General features: G+C 45.6%; 2 protein-coding genes across 2 annotated transcripts; one reads left to right on the forward strand and one right to left on the reverse strand.

Moving 5' to 3' along the window:
- The first annotated feature begins 665 nt into the window (after positions 1-665).
- On the forward strand, positions 666-2,137 carry LOC125970213 (glycine cleavage system H protein, mitochondrial). Its single transcript, XM_049722273.1, has 5 exons — positions 666-861; positions 998-1,080; positions 1,167-1,230; positions 1,302-1,433; positions 1,779-2,137. The coding sequence occupies exons 1-5, from the start codon at positions 708-710 to the stop codon at positions 1,874-1,876; spliced, it is 531 nt and encodes a 176-aa protein (XP_049578230.1). The 5' UTR covers positions 666-707; the 3' UTR covers positions 1,877-2,137.
- On the reverse strand, positions 2,008-6,950 carry si:ch1073-390k14.1 (deoxyribodipyrimidine photo-lyase). Its single transcript, XM_049722272.2, has 9 exons — positions 6,565-6,950; positions 5,585-6,059; positions 4,891-5,193; positions 4,436-4,611; positions 4,277-4,361; positions 3,910-4,142; positions 3,627-3,821; positions 3,325-3,550; positions 2,008-3,146 (listed from the first exon to the last, which is right to left on the reverse strand). The coding sequence occupies exons 1-9, from the start codon at positions 6,790-6,792 to the stop codon at positions 2,611-2,613; spliced, it is 2,457 nt and encodes an 818-aa protein (XP_049578229.1). The 5' UTR covers positions 6,793-6,950; the 3' UTR covers positions 2,008-2,610.
- Between the last annotated feature and the right edge of the window lie 7,665 nt (positions 6,951-14,615).

Below are 14,615 nucleotides of genomic sequence, written 5' to 3' on the forward strand. Positions count from 1 at the left end.
TTCGAAACGCTGAAATGCCTTTTTGGAGGGGGGGGGGGGGGGGGGGGGGGGCGTTCATGTTTTTGAAGCAAGATAGGTTTATAGAGACCTCAAGTGGGTGTACTGTTAGGGCAGTGGTCCCCAACCTTTTTTGCGCCACGGACTGGGGAAACATGTCACGTGACCGGGACGAGCGTCTTGACCTGAATTAATTGATCGTCGATAAAAAAAAAATATAAAAAATATGTGCAGCTTGGCGGCCCGGTACCAAGTGACCCACGCACCGGTACAGGTCCGTGGACCGGCGGTTGGGTACCACTGGTTTAGGAATGGTTGGGAATATCCAGCCATCATTTTTCTGCACCACTTATCCTCATCCAAATTGATTATGGAGTAAGTATGTACATAATGCAATTTAGTCATGCAAATTAGTTTGAAGAAATTAGCATTGTGTGTGACAATAATATTTAAAGCAAAATGAGAGTTTTGAACTACGACATTGACAAAGATGATACAAATGCTCAGTTTTATTTTTTAACTACAAAGGCCTGTCATGTACAAAAATTAAGAAATATTTTAAAACAAAACAGTCCTACATTAAGGATTTAAAATATTTACAAATTGCTACTTTTCCCTGTCATTCGGTGATACTCCAGACCAGCAGGTGGCGCTAAAAACATGCCTGCGAATGTTTGCCCACTTACTTACATGTAGGTCAAAGAAGAAAGATGTCCGCCTGTAGACTTGTCCGCTGCTGCGTGTCTTCTAACTTTTCCCCACTTTTCCCTTTATTATCACGTCCGCTACAGCGGTCGTCTCATCGGTTTTGTCCTAAATTTTCGCTCCTAAGAAGCATTTCGTCGTCGAGCCGGTTGTCAGCAGGTATTACCTCGCCGAGGTCTTCTGTGTCGTTTGCGTGCTAACACAGTGGCTACCCACCAGCTAAAGTAAAGAAAGAACTCTTTAAACACGTCCTTTTTTTAAAAAAATTATTCTGTGTTGAAAAAAATTCTTCCAGCACTTAAATTCACAGACAAGCACGAATGGATTCGTGTAGGAGACGACGGAATCGGGACTGTCGGTATCAGCAACTTTGCTCAGGTACATTTAGTCCTGTTGAGTGAATCAATCAAAACATCAACACTAAGCGATTAATTACTTGGGTCAACGCTAAATCTTGCTTTCAGGCGGCCCTGGGTGATGTGGTTTACTGTGGACTGCCGGAGGTGGGGACCCAACTTGCCCAACAAGGTAACCTATATCTTAAATGAATATATTTAAATGTAGTACATGTACTTATTTGTCCACCTCTGATGTCTTAGACGAGTTTGGTGCTCTGGAAAGCGTTAAGGCCGCTAGTGAGCTTTTCTCTCCATTGACTGGGGAGGTGGTGGAGGTCAACGCGCTACTGGCTGACAAACCAGGCCTGGTCAACAAATCTTGCTACAAAGATGGTAAGCAAAAAAAAAAGTTGGTCTCCAAAACTCACTTGGTGTGCCACCTGGTTCAAAAAAAGAAACCCCCATCCCAAAATGTTGACGCATAACCACTGTTCTTTTTTTCCCCTCAATTTTAGATATATTTTTAATTGGATTCAAAAGTTTGATCACATTTCTTTGTGTTTCATATGGCTTATAATAACCAGGCAGTGCTAAGGTCTGACAGGTGTACAAAAATATAATAAAAATCTCTTGCACTAAATAATACTTGCACTAAAAAATAAAAATAAACTGCAGAATTGTTAATGGTGCTGCAGCCAACAAGTTATCTAACCATTTGACAATTGGTGTTTAACACAGGATGGTTAATGAAGATGACCATTACCAAGCCATCCGAGTTGGACTCCCTGATGGACGAGGCGGCTTATGAGCGATACATTCGCTCCATAGAGGACTAAAATTCGTTCACACTTTCCTCCTCAAACACCCGCTAGGCCACTCTGCCAGTGTTGTGCAAATGTGAAGAATGGCTGCTTAAAGGTTCACTTACTTTAAGGAACCTCAAAAAAGCCCCAAAACAAAGTGATGCTCGAGTAAGTCACGTTTTTTCCTTTATTTCATTTGAAGCAGGCATAAGTGTCCTGGACAAGAAAAGCACTTTGAATTTGTATGTACACTGTGGACAACTGTACAATAAATCTCATAATTAAAAAAAAATATTCCTCAATATTTTCACGTTATTGTTTTTCAGAACTCATACAAGAAATCTTTTGTATTGTATGCTTCAGGCATTCTGCCACTAGATGTCAGCAGTGAACAAACTAGCCACTATCAGTTCACAAAGTTCTATATGTTTATTAATGTATCGTTTCTTGTCAATCAAACAGTGACTTTAAAATGTTAATTTGAAGATAGGGACGTCTTGTTATATTGTTTAACTGGGACCTAATTACCGGTAGTTGAATTTTAGTATTTGCTGGTCTGATAACCCAAGCAAGCTGTTAAATAGGAAGAAAAAGTGCTTTTCCAAATTCTCAAATGTATTTTTTTTTTAATTCTAAAACTATCCCATCATGATACCCATATAAATACGTTTTTTTAAACTTTTTTTGTAAAGTACAACAGTTAGAAATCACAAAAAAATGGATTGAAAAATCCTGGGGGGACTTAACCTGGGGGTTGTGGCTCTGGATCACCTGTGTGTAGTAAGAACAGCCCCACCTGGTAGGCTCGAGAAGCGGTCCTTTGCATTTGTGGTGCGTCTGGCTCTTCCCCGTGGTGGGAACCGTGTGGGCGGGAGCCCCTCCATGCGGCGATGGTCACTCTCCAGCCTCTCCCTCCTCTGAGCTCCTTCGTGCAAGACACTGGCTGTGAAGTCTCGCTCATTGAGGAATGCCACAGTTTCGTCCCTCTTGCGGCTGACATAGCCCTTGAGAACAGCGTTGTAAGGATTGGCGGCGCCGTCCGCGTCTGGGTCATCCATCTGATGCTTGAATTCCATGCGTGTGATAACTGGAAGGAGGAACTGTTTTTCTGCAGTCGGGTGAGCTGAGCCCAGGGCCTCAGATACCAGGCGAGGCGGAAGAGGCACCAAGTCGCAGCCCGAGTGTTTGTCCACGTATTCTTCGTGTTGTCTTCGTACTACAGCTACGTCTTGAAGAGAGCGACTACGCCTTTCCTCCAGGTTTGTAACTATTCTCTCAGGGTATGTTTGCCCCAGCACCACGCCTGAGTAAAGAGGAGCAATTTAGGTACTGACATTGTGAGCAAGGAGAGCAATTATTAGACATTATTGTTTGATCTGTGTCGATTGTGGTTCAATACAGTAATACGTGGCACCTCAGAATGGTTTTGAGAGTGTAACATCAGTTACAAAAGTATAGTTTAGTTCAGCCGCATGGCTTACCTGCACGTCGTAGCATGGACGCCGGGCATTTCCATGGTTTGTGAATGAGCTCATCAGGCAGCTCTGCAATTTCAGGACACCATTTCCTAACATAGTTGCCATACGGGTCGCACGTCATGGCAGCATCGACGGGATGCATGATAAAGTTCCAGTGATCCAGTCCGCACATGCCGCCATTCTGCCACATCATGGCGTCAATGGCAACGTCGGCGTCCACCAGTGTGTCCTACGCACATGCGCAGATGTTCGTGACCGTTTAAAACGTGCACTCTAAACGTTGAGTTAGTCTCACGTTGTCCTACCTGAAACCAGCGGTAACCTTCCTGCCAGGGCAGATGGAGGTACGCTATGAGGAAAGATGCCACCACGTGCCTGGCATAGTTGTTCATCCAGCCAGTCAGCCACAGCTGCCTCATGGCTGCGTCCACCAGCGGGTAGCCCGTACGGCCTCGCTGCCAAGCCTTCAGGTGATCGCCATTGCTGCTCCAGCGCAGTGCCTACAAACATCAAAAGAGCCCTCTGTACATTTTCTATCGCTAATGTACAATAATGTTGAGAAACATGACACTGGAATGTATTGCCAACCTTGTACGGGGGTCTGAGAGATTCCCAGGGAAGGTCAGGAAACAATGTGAGCTGCCAGTATGCCAAATCCCTCCATGCCAGTTTGCGTTGGAATTTTGCAGGTCGACACCGTGCCCCTTTGGCGTCCCACAAGAGCCAGCGAGGGCTGAGCTGACCGAAGTGGAGGTACGGCGATAGAGTGCTGGTGTTGGGGGCATCAGCTCTGCCTGACTCTTTGTCATATCTGTACACACCTGAAACAGGAATGGAAGGAACCTTGTAAGACTCCTCATGGTGGATTTTAGTAAATCACTTTGTCTGTAGGTCAAGCAGTATGTGGGGGCATAAATTGGATTGGGGGTCTTCAGGTTGCTGCACGGTGTCTCACCATTGTGGAGAAAAGCTTCTAGCCTGGCATGAGCGCCCTCTTCGCTGAAATCCCAGGACTTGCGAATGTTCTCTGCCCAATCAATCTGAAAGCCGAAAATTAAAATTGATGACTGAATTCTGTAACGGTTTGCCATGTTGTTCTGCAGCGACTGCTAACCGTGGTGCCGTCCTTCCTGCGTGGCATCCGTGCCAGGTCTAGTGTGTCCAGAGCGATGCCTTGAGGCCAGCTGGAAGGTGCGGGCAGAGACGTGGGCGGATCCAATGGAGCACCGGATGTGGAGCCTGATGGATTTTGTCTGCAGCAGCTCATGAAGTGAGATACAGATCCAATTCCTAGTAAAAAAATGAATGCATTTTTTTTTCTCAATTGCTGTAAATACTCATGTTAAACTTACGATGTCCGATTCTGGAAGCCGTGACCTGCTCAACTTATTTTGGAATGACTGGATGAGAAAGTGAGCATCCAGGAAATGAAATCAAATGATGAATGGCTGCATTATTTCCTAGTTACAGTGTTTATCATAAACTTAAGAAGTGAGATTTTATCACCTACACCTACATTGCATGTAAAGACATGCAAAGCTTCAACTTTCTGGACAGTATTTCACGCACCTCTGAGTCCCACGCCCTCCGTGCTGACAGAGTAAGGGTCTCTAGTGCAGTAGGAGTGGAACATCTTGCACTGGAGCCCGTCTTTTTGCAGCGTTGATACCACCTTGTCATCCCGCTCCTTAAGCCAGGGCTCGTAGAGGGCATTGGCCAGCACTGTTCGGGCCCCGGTCTCCTTCACCAGCTCCTTCAGCATACGTAGAGAGCTGGCTCCAACACCGGTCGCCTCCAGGAAGACCAGATGACTGCCAATACCCTCCAAAGACGACCGAAAGGAGAACAGAGCTTGATGAAGCCAGTATTTACCTGTCACACAGGCGTAGACAGAATGAGGGGACAGTGAGACTAGTTAAAGACAATCGATCACCACTATGTAATCCAATGCTGAGAGTACATGTTGTCATGAAGGGAATGGAGCTGGGCGACCAAATGCAGCTTGGACCAGGGTTTACTGAGGGAACTCAAAGGACAGACTATAAGAAGCTCGACTAGGGATGAGAATAACTGAACAGAAAGACAAGAGGGTGATCACGGGAGGGGAGGGGCGAGCACACAGACACGAACCGAAACTATGACAACATTAAAACAAGGAAACGAACAGAGACGGATCGTGCCACATGTACATGTTAAAAGGTTCATTAGGTTGAATTCATTGATTGACTCAAAATGAACTCAATGACACGTATGTCCAACTTACAAGCTCCTCCCATAGCCACAGTCATTCCTGGCCCCTCTTCCTCTTCAGGGCTCCAGATGAACACAGGTATGACGGGGGCACCGCACTCCAGGGAGCCAACAAGAGCCGGGTTGTCACACAGCCTCAAGTCCCTGCGAACCCAAAGCAGTACCGGCGCCGCCCCCGATGGAGATCGGGGCAAACCAATAACGTGCTGGGCTGCCGCTTTCCGACGCTGTCGTCTGCTTTTGGAGTGTTTTATTTTCTCCACCTGGTCCGTGTCATCTTTTTTGCCCATGCCTTGCTGGGCAATAACAGTCTGACTTGTACCAGACATGTCCGGGCATGTATCTTTCTCAAGGGTTCTACTTCCTCCATCCTTTGACTGGCCGTTTAGATTAGATGCCCCATCAAATGTCTGTGGTCGGGTTCTTGGGTGATCTTGTGCATCAAGAAGAGACAGGGTCACTGCTAGTTCCAACTCATCATCTTCAGCCTGCCATGGGAAAATAGTATCATTTTTTCGACTATTTTGTTCAATGTGTTCAGCACTAGTTGGATTATTATTTTTGTGTGTGTGCACAATCAGATTTCATCCTATGTATGAATTAGCAGTGCTGGCCCATGTAACCGCATTATCATTCCAATAGGATTGTTTCTTTAACCAATAAGATTTTTTTTTCTAAAAATACTCTGACTTATTGATAATTAGAGTATTAAATAATTGTTCACAAACAACATATAACAGTTGCCAAAGAAAGGTCCAACTTCAGGTATGCGATCAACAAAAAACAATTGGCTTTGGCTGCGATGAAATGTAAATTTATAGATGAACTTGGGATAATTCTTCAGAAAGGACACAACAATTTTATGGAAGAACAAAAGGAAAACTATGGCTTTAGCAGTATAAAAAAACCTGATTTTTTAAAAAAGTTACTTTTTTTTAACACACCCTCAACGTCATAACAATTGGGTAAATAGCCAACAACAACATTACAAACCTTGGCGAAATATTCCTCATGGATGGAGACGAGTGTGGTGTGCAAGGAGCGATTGGCCGACGACAGAGGCTGGACGACGTGCAGAAACCGGGCGCGGGTCTCCTGGTGACCCAGGATGGACAGGCACATCGCGAAGAACCCCTCCGGATCCTCCCGACCCAGCAGCACTTCTCTTAGGAGTTTTCGGACCACGACCAGCTCGCCGTCATCTTCTCCAGTTTGAGGCATCTTGAACTGGAAGGTGATTGTAAAGTTTTTCTATGTATTTTTCTTACGTCCAACCCCAGAAAGCGTGCACCACACGTGAGGCATAGACACGCAACTGCTGTTACCGAACAGCTGATTCAAGTTACACAAGAAGCGAGTTTTGTAACGGCAGCCATTTTTGTAATGAACAAGCATTACCACTAAGGGGCGCTAAAGCCTAAACAAACTAGACAAGCGTCGACGTTTATTATCACCACTCGGCATTTCTTGTTCAATATGTGTAAGACTCACCGAATTCACATTTGATGAATTACCCACTCTGTTCTCCTCGTTCATTAACATAACAGAGTCATTGGATTACTTGGGCCATCCCTTAACCACTTTATTTCTGTGTGGAAAAAAAAGATTAATGACATGGGTCCCTACTAGCTAAATGTGATCAAACCACCACCCTTGTTTTCATTTGAAACACCCCCCTTCATCTTGCTTTTTCAAGTGCACCCCTGTGATGTGAGGCTGCAAAAGACAAAAGGCAACAGACGCAGTAACAAGCGGTGAATTTTTAATCATTCACTCTGCACAGGGATTGATTTTAATGAGACTGTGCACACGCTTTTGAATATGCACAGCAGGGAGCGTGGAGTTGAGACTCCTGTGTTGCAAACTCTGGAATTCCTGATAAAGGGATCACTCATTGTCTTTGTTTGTTGACAGTGAACTATGCCCAAGTGTTGCAGGAGTGTGTGTGACTCATGTGGTCCATATCGTTCGTCGGAGTGCGTTGAAAGCGGCGGTATGTGCAGCGAGAGAGAGGGAGAGCGAATGAGATTGAGAGAGAGGGGGAATCAATAGTGTTTAGACAGAGATGTGGAGTCTAAGTGTGTGATCAATAGAGAGCAGAGAGGAGAGATTAGCTGCTTTTCTCTCTCAAACTAACACTGACAAATTGGTGAATTGGTGTATCGGCCCTTGGGCTAAACGGATTGACCCGCTGTTTCCATGTTCTGCCGTGTACTGTCAATAAAGATCTCTGTTCTGTTCATTGAGGCACTCGGCGAGGGACGGGACAAAGCATCGGAAGAAGGGGGACTCGGGAAAGATTGTGGAGGACCTGTAAAAGGCCAATGGAAGGGAACTGGAGGGACACATCTAAGAGGCCTTTTTTGATAGAGCAAGACAAACAAGTTGCCTTGGGTTCAACTTTGGTTATTAGCTAAGTCATATTTGTAAACAGGCTAGCATGAGCAAGTTTATTGCCAATATGAATTATTTAGTCATTCTCTAAATAATGTTAACAATGCCTGAATTTCTGCCAAGTATTTTGTTTAATCAGCTTACCCATTGAAATGTGGATCATTTCTGACAAAATGTTTTATTCAACTATAACAATAGAGAAGGTAAGTCAATCAAGGGAACATTCCATTGTGAATATAAGACTTCTCAGACTTCAGTTCAAGAAGATAATTATTCATTCACATCATTTACCTGGTGTGGCGTTCTCAATGGCTTTCTAGGGTTTGCTTACTCGTTCGTGTTGTCCGCGGGCCTCCTCCAACACACCTGATTGAAATGATCAGCTCAGCAGCAAGCTTTACCAAAGCTTGATAACAATCTTGATCGCTTTAATCTGGTGTGTCAGAGGAAGTGAAACCTCTAAAACAGGCTGGATGGGGACTCTTAACTATTTAGCTATGGTGCACCTTAAATGCTACAGGCTACCATGAAATCTCAATATTTTTGCACATTAGCTTAACCAACATGATCGACATACCCACCGTATTTTTGGGGTACTACTACATCCCTAGCGCCCTAACAAAAGTCCAGGTACTCTCAAAGGGTTGTTCTCATTAAAACAACAGCACACTCACATGTGCATCCTCGTGAGCGCCGCCGCTCCAGCACCATAATGACATCTCAGGGAAAATTAATGGAAAGACAGATTAAAAAGTAAGTGAGAAGAAACGGGCCACTGGTGTAGCTATTTGCTACTCATAAATCATTGTGGCACACCTACGTGCATGTAGCCATACGCATGGACACACACACACACACACACACAAGTGTGTGCGTACACACACACACACACACACACACACACACACACACACACACACACACACACACACACACACACACATACATGCTCATGTACTGTAATTAACCACAGGCTATTTACTCTCGCCTGCTGTAAATTAGACATGCAGACACAGTTATTACATTAGGGGGATCTGCCATGCAGAATACTAACAGGAGCAGGAGGATGGGGTTGTCGTACACACAACAAGCAGCTCGTATACACACAAACATAAACACACGGCTGCACACAAGAACGAGCGCGTGGAAGAATCATAGACTTGACGGGAGCGAAAATGAAGCCGCAGCCCAGAGAATGGGGGCCCCCAGCTCTTTGTTCCCTGCTGCATTTCATTATCTGAAACGCCAGCCAACACATAGGATGCACCTCCCCCTTCCCTAAAGCTGTCTGCTTCCACTCCACGCGCACACACACACACACACACACACACACACACACACACACACACACACACACACACACACACACACAGACACACACGCACACGCGTACACACAAAAGGCAAAGTACAGATACTGCGTCAGAGCTCTTCTCTGGTATCCGAGTACTTCATGGTCAACCTGAGCACATTGCTTTAACCTCCGAGGCCATTTGCCCATTCCAAGCAGTACAACAGTAGATGAGAACTTGATTAAAGCAAGTGTCGATACTCCCTTCTCCAATTAGTTCATGAAGTTCCTTTTTTTTTTCCACCCCTCCACTCCTCCTTCTATTGGTGTGTGTCCTCCGGTTCCCCTCACCCCACTCCGTCCCTCCATTTTCCCACGGTGATCGATAGCTCATTACAATCATTGACTGCGGCTCATCAGCACCTGTTAAGACGGTCCGAGACGGAAAAGGACGCACATGTGAGATTGCGCGTCGTTCGATAAACATAAGGGATCGGCCCGGAGTGCGTCAGAGGTGAGCCGTGACATTTGAGCGGCTATTTTTCCTCACACCTGGCTTGTGGACGCTGTACAGTCTACTGCAGGCTGGGGGAACATCTTAATATGCGGCTCACGTGGGTGCCGTGGTTTGTTGCTATGGTGATTGCCAAGGGAGCCTGAGTTTTAGAGGTGTTTATTGTAGACGAGGGTAAGGCTTCTCGTCGTCTAACAGGACACGCTTACCGTGCTGTGTTAGACCACACATTAATGCAGCCGCAGAGGGACAAAGGGAAAACATGAGAACCCACCGCAGTCAAGTGCGGCATGTGACGTTGAATAGATTAGTCGCTTTTCATATTCCTAGAAGACGGACCTTGTTCAAACACTCGGGCTGTTTGTCCAAAGCGTCTCTGCGGGCTTTGTTATGGACGAGAGCGCATTGTGCTTGACGAAAGCAAACACGGGGAAAAAAAAGAGTGGCCAAGAGAGGACACTAGGAAGCAAAAGATTTGTGCAAAAAGACCAAACTAAACACGCAACCCCCAGATCCCAAGAGGTCCACCGTGGATTCATTCACCGGGCGTGACCGGAGAAAAAGTGGACATTTGGTGTGTGAATGTGAAAGAAAAAGCGTTGCATCAATAGGGTGAAGACAAACAAGGGCTGCAAAGCAAACTCCTCTCTCTAAACCCCATGCATAAATTACACACACCATTTACATATTCATTATATTTTGTGTACTAATGAGAGTATTTGCTTAATGGCTTCACCACTACTGACAGCTTTTGTCTGTCACAAGAGGAAGGGTGGAGGGGAGAAGAAAGGAGCAAGGGTCATTTGAAGTAAAGTGGGCACGATCAATTGTACGCAATGGGTTTTATTGATAATCAGATCAATTGCGTGACTGTCTTTATGTTTGCGACCTGCGCGTCACATGAAGTGGAGCACGTATGACGATGGGGGTTGGTTGGTTGGTAAGAGTTAATTAAAGCAACTGCAGCTAAACTACAAACTCGGGACTGGCTCCATTCCTCTCCTGTTGTCTCAGTGGGATAAGTAAGTGCTGCAGTAATTACACACAGCCGAGGCGAGCCGGGCATTCCTTCAGGTGCCAAAAAGTCTCCCGAGCCACAAGTGGACCACCACTGGCGTCGTCACTAAGGAATCCGTAAAGAATGAAAAGTTGCACGTGCGCCATGCCACGTTTTAAAACACACCTACTAACGATCGGAAAGTGGATGAGGAAGAGAGAGGGATGGAAACGAGTGACGGGGGAAGGGCGACGAAGAGATGAGCTACAAATGAGAGCGATGGCGGCGGCAGGTTGGCACAGTGCCATCCAGTCAGGGCTTGAGCGGGGGCGGGCATGGGCGAAGGGGTAAGGAGAATAAGAAAGGCAAAGAGAAGCAGACCTTTGTATCCTGCCACCCTGATGCCAGTCTGGCACAGGCGCAACGGGGCGACGCCGACCGACCGGTGCGGCTGGCAAAGAAAAGAAAATCTGCCAATAACCGGAGCGGAGATGTGAGCGAGATGCCAGCGGGCGACGGAGCTATCCGCGGATGAAGGACGTTGACAATCCAAATAGAAGAACATTTTTGAAATTTCAAGAGCTACGGCGATGAATAATCTTACGAGAAAGAGAATGCCAGCGGAAACGGAATCGATCCGTCTATGCCAGCAAATGGTTGCCACCCGGCGGGCGCCACGCCAGCTTCCTTGGCGCGGCCAGAAGCTAAAGCGACCCACGGACATCTGTTTGCTTCGAATACAAGCCGATTCACCTCAGAGGATTTCTCCGTTAGTCACAGTTTATTTGGACAAAGACGACAAGCGGCGCCAAAGCAACGCGTGCCAGCTTTCATGTTGGCATCTTCTCTGGGACGGCAAGGGCACAGAGATAAACGTGGCAAGCTGCCAAGCCAAGTTAGCACAAACATTTGTAAACAGGAGCGCCCCGTATGGCGAGACGGACACCATCAGCGTTTGCGGAGAAGGAATGCCCTCGAGAAAGGCGCTCACAACGGAGATGGCAGTGTGCCAAACATAAACTGTGTGCCATTAAGAGACGCTGAGAAGCGGAAACAGTCGTAAAAGCGGAGACCGGATAGTTGGGCCGGAGACAATTGCATCGAAGCTGTATTGATCTGTCAACATCAAGTTCCCTGATGCCAACTCTGCTGAATGCCAACACCAGAAAGAAGCATCTGCCCGTTCTGGGGACAACGGGCGTACTATTCCGTTGCAGAGAAGCACCAACAGCAAAACCCACATTAAGGACGGTTCACAGTGGACCTGCAAAGACTGGATCATTTTGAGCTTAATGAAGAACACTGGGAACGTTGGATGAGTATGATGAAGCATCTCTTTCTTGCATATGCTCACCTGGGATGTTCTTAAAGGGATAGCCACTGTCGGCATTAAAGTGGGGGGTGTGTGTTGGCATCATCTTCGGGGTGTGAAGGTTTCGTTGGTGATGGCGGGAGGGAGGTGCCCCCCTTGGGGGGCGAGCAACTGTCTGGGCATGAGATCTGCAACTAATTAACAGCCGTGCACTAATTCCAACAGCCGATCATAATTAGTGATTTAATCGCTCGTCAAGGATTTTCGCCCCCCCACGCATTTAAATTGCACCTGCTATTTGGCAATGTGCGGATAAGCTGAGGAATGCCGGAACTCACCTCTCTCCTCCTCCCCCCTTCAGCTTTCCTTCATCCTTGGCTCCAGACTCCAGTGGGATCTTAATTAAGCCCTGGCTTCATTATGCAAATGGGGTACAATAAGCGACAGCAGATCAGGAACTGGAATCCGGACTGAAATGGAACAGTGGGAGGGGAGAAATGTGGAAGATTACCAAATCTGTGATCTGACTCCCTGATTCCAAATGTTGTAATATATACACTGTCTCGAACAAATCTGTGAATGAACATTTTGCAAGGAAACATTGTCTCCCAAAAAGTGTCCTTGCTCCTGTCTCATTAACAACCAGTTGGCCATGCATTGTTGTTGATAAGCAGCAAAATGGTAGCGATAGGAGCAGAGAAAGGAGACAGACGGAAACACTGTCATTGGCAGCTAATGTCATCTCAGTTTAATCATCGCATGGGATCATGGGGTTCATGAAAACTCATTTGCATATCATTAAATGGAGAGAGGTTATTTGGCGCGGGCAGGCAAAATGGGATTGGATGTAGGAAGAGGGGGAAAAAAATGGCAAATGGAGGCGCTCGTTATTAAACAGCAATGTTTTATAGTCTGCCAGACGATTCATTTAATTCAGAGGTAATTAAAATGTGTCAGACTCAATCAATCATTCCAACAGGGATGCTATCAATGTTTCTGTCTGGAAAAGAAAAAGTCTTGACTTTTCCCAGTTTGACTTTGACCCAATGCGCGTCATCGGAAACACCCAAACATTCAGACTACCGTTAATAATAATGAGTGTGGCCTTGTTGTGACGTCATCACTCATTCGTCAAAATACGCCGATGGCTCTCGCTGTCTTTTTGACCTGAGCAGTAAACTAGCAGCAGTCTTTATGTTTGCCCGCATGCACATTTGCATAAATGCTATAATTAGACCGCCTTTTCACATGCAGAGCAGTTTGACAACATGGCAATCACCCCCCACACACACACACGCGGGCATATGCCGCCATGACCACCCCGTATCATGGTGAGTCTGTTGTCTGTGAGCAGGGAGTGTAAAGATTAACATAATCCAGCTAATAAGTGTGAGTAATATTCACACAGTGACGCGTGGCGCAGGACATTGTCCTGCTGATGCGTATTTGTATCTCATTATAGATGTAAAGTACTATGAGGGGGGTGGCATGTGCCGCTGGGGGATGGTTTGGCGTCACCCCAAAAATGTTTTTAAAAAAAACAGCAAATGGAAAAATACCCCCCCCCAAAAAAAAAAAATTAAAAGCAGTTTCAATATTTTTATGAATTTATAACAGTTTGAAATGGCGAAATTGCAATAAGGTATCGTTGGGACATAACACAGCAGTAGTTTTGAAGTTACATACTCGTAAGCGTATGGGTCAGGCACTCTCTGACCATCAAGGAGAAAATAATATTCACCACTGCATTAGTGAATGTAAATGATAGACTGCAGCATGCTCTCACTACAAATTGCCGCCGTATGGATGGTTTTCCTATACTGGATGAAATAAAGACTACTTGGAAAAAAGATAGCATGAGAAGGAGAAACGACAATCAAACTAGACACGAAGCAATCATAAAATGAAAATTCCAACTGTGTGCTATGAATTAGTTTCCTGGGCGGCATGTGACTATGTTGCTACGTGGCACAAAATTGCATGCAGGGTAGTGATGGAAATTGTGCCTGACCAAAGTCTTGTTGGGTACAAGTTGACCTTAGATGTCCCTCACTTGTTTCTTTTTTTTTTTTAGTTTGTTTGTTTTTACAAGAAATTCCCAGTTTGAATCTCAAATGTTTATTTATATATAGCCCTCAATCACATAAAATATCTGAAATGGCTTCACATGCCCACAGTTGACAAATATTACCAATATCCCCTAATCATTACCTCCAGGAGGACACGGAAAAACTCAAAAAACCCAAACTGGGGAAAAATGAGAAACCTTGACAAGGGACCACAGATTGGAGGACCCAGGACTAGCAGTCTACAGGGCGTGCGAGAGATTTGCAGAGTGGACGGCAATATCAAATGCCTAACATAGCAACAAATGTTCGCTACATCATTCCCGACCATCACCAGATTTCTGCCAAAATCATCTGACCTTTCTGTGTTCATTAAATGATCAATATTTTTTTTAAGTGAGGCAAAATTATTTTAATATACTGAACATAATTGTGGAGTGTTTTAGCATTCAAATGAGCCATTCCAAAAAC

Source organism: Syngnathus scovelli, chromosome 6 (assembly GCF_024217435.2).
Source record: "Syngnathus scovelli strain Florida chromosome 6, RoL_Ssco_1.2, whole genome shotgun sequence".
Lineage (NCBI taxonomy): Eukaryota > Metazoa > Chordata > Actinopteri > Syngnathiformes > Syngnathidae > Syngnathus > Syngnathus scovelli.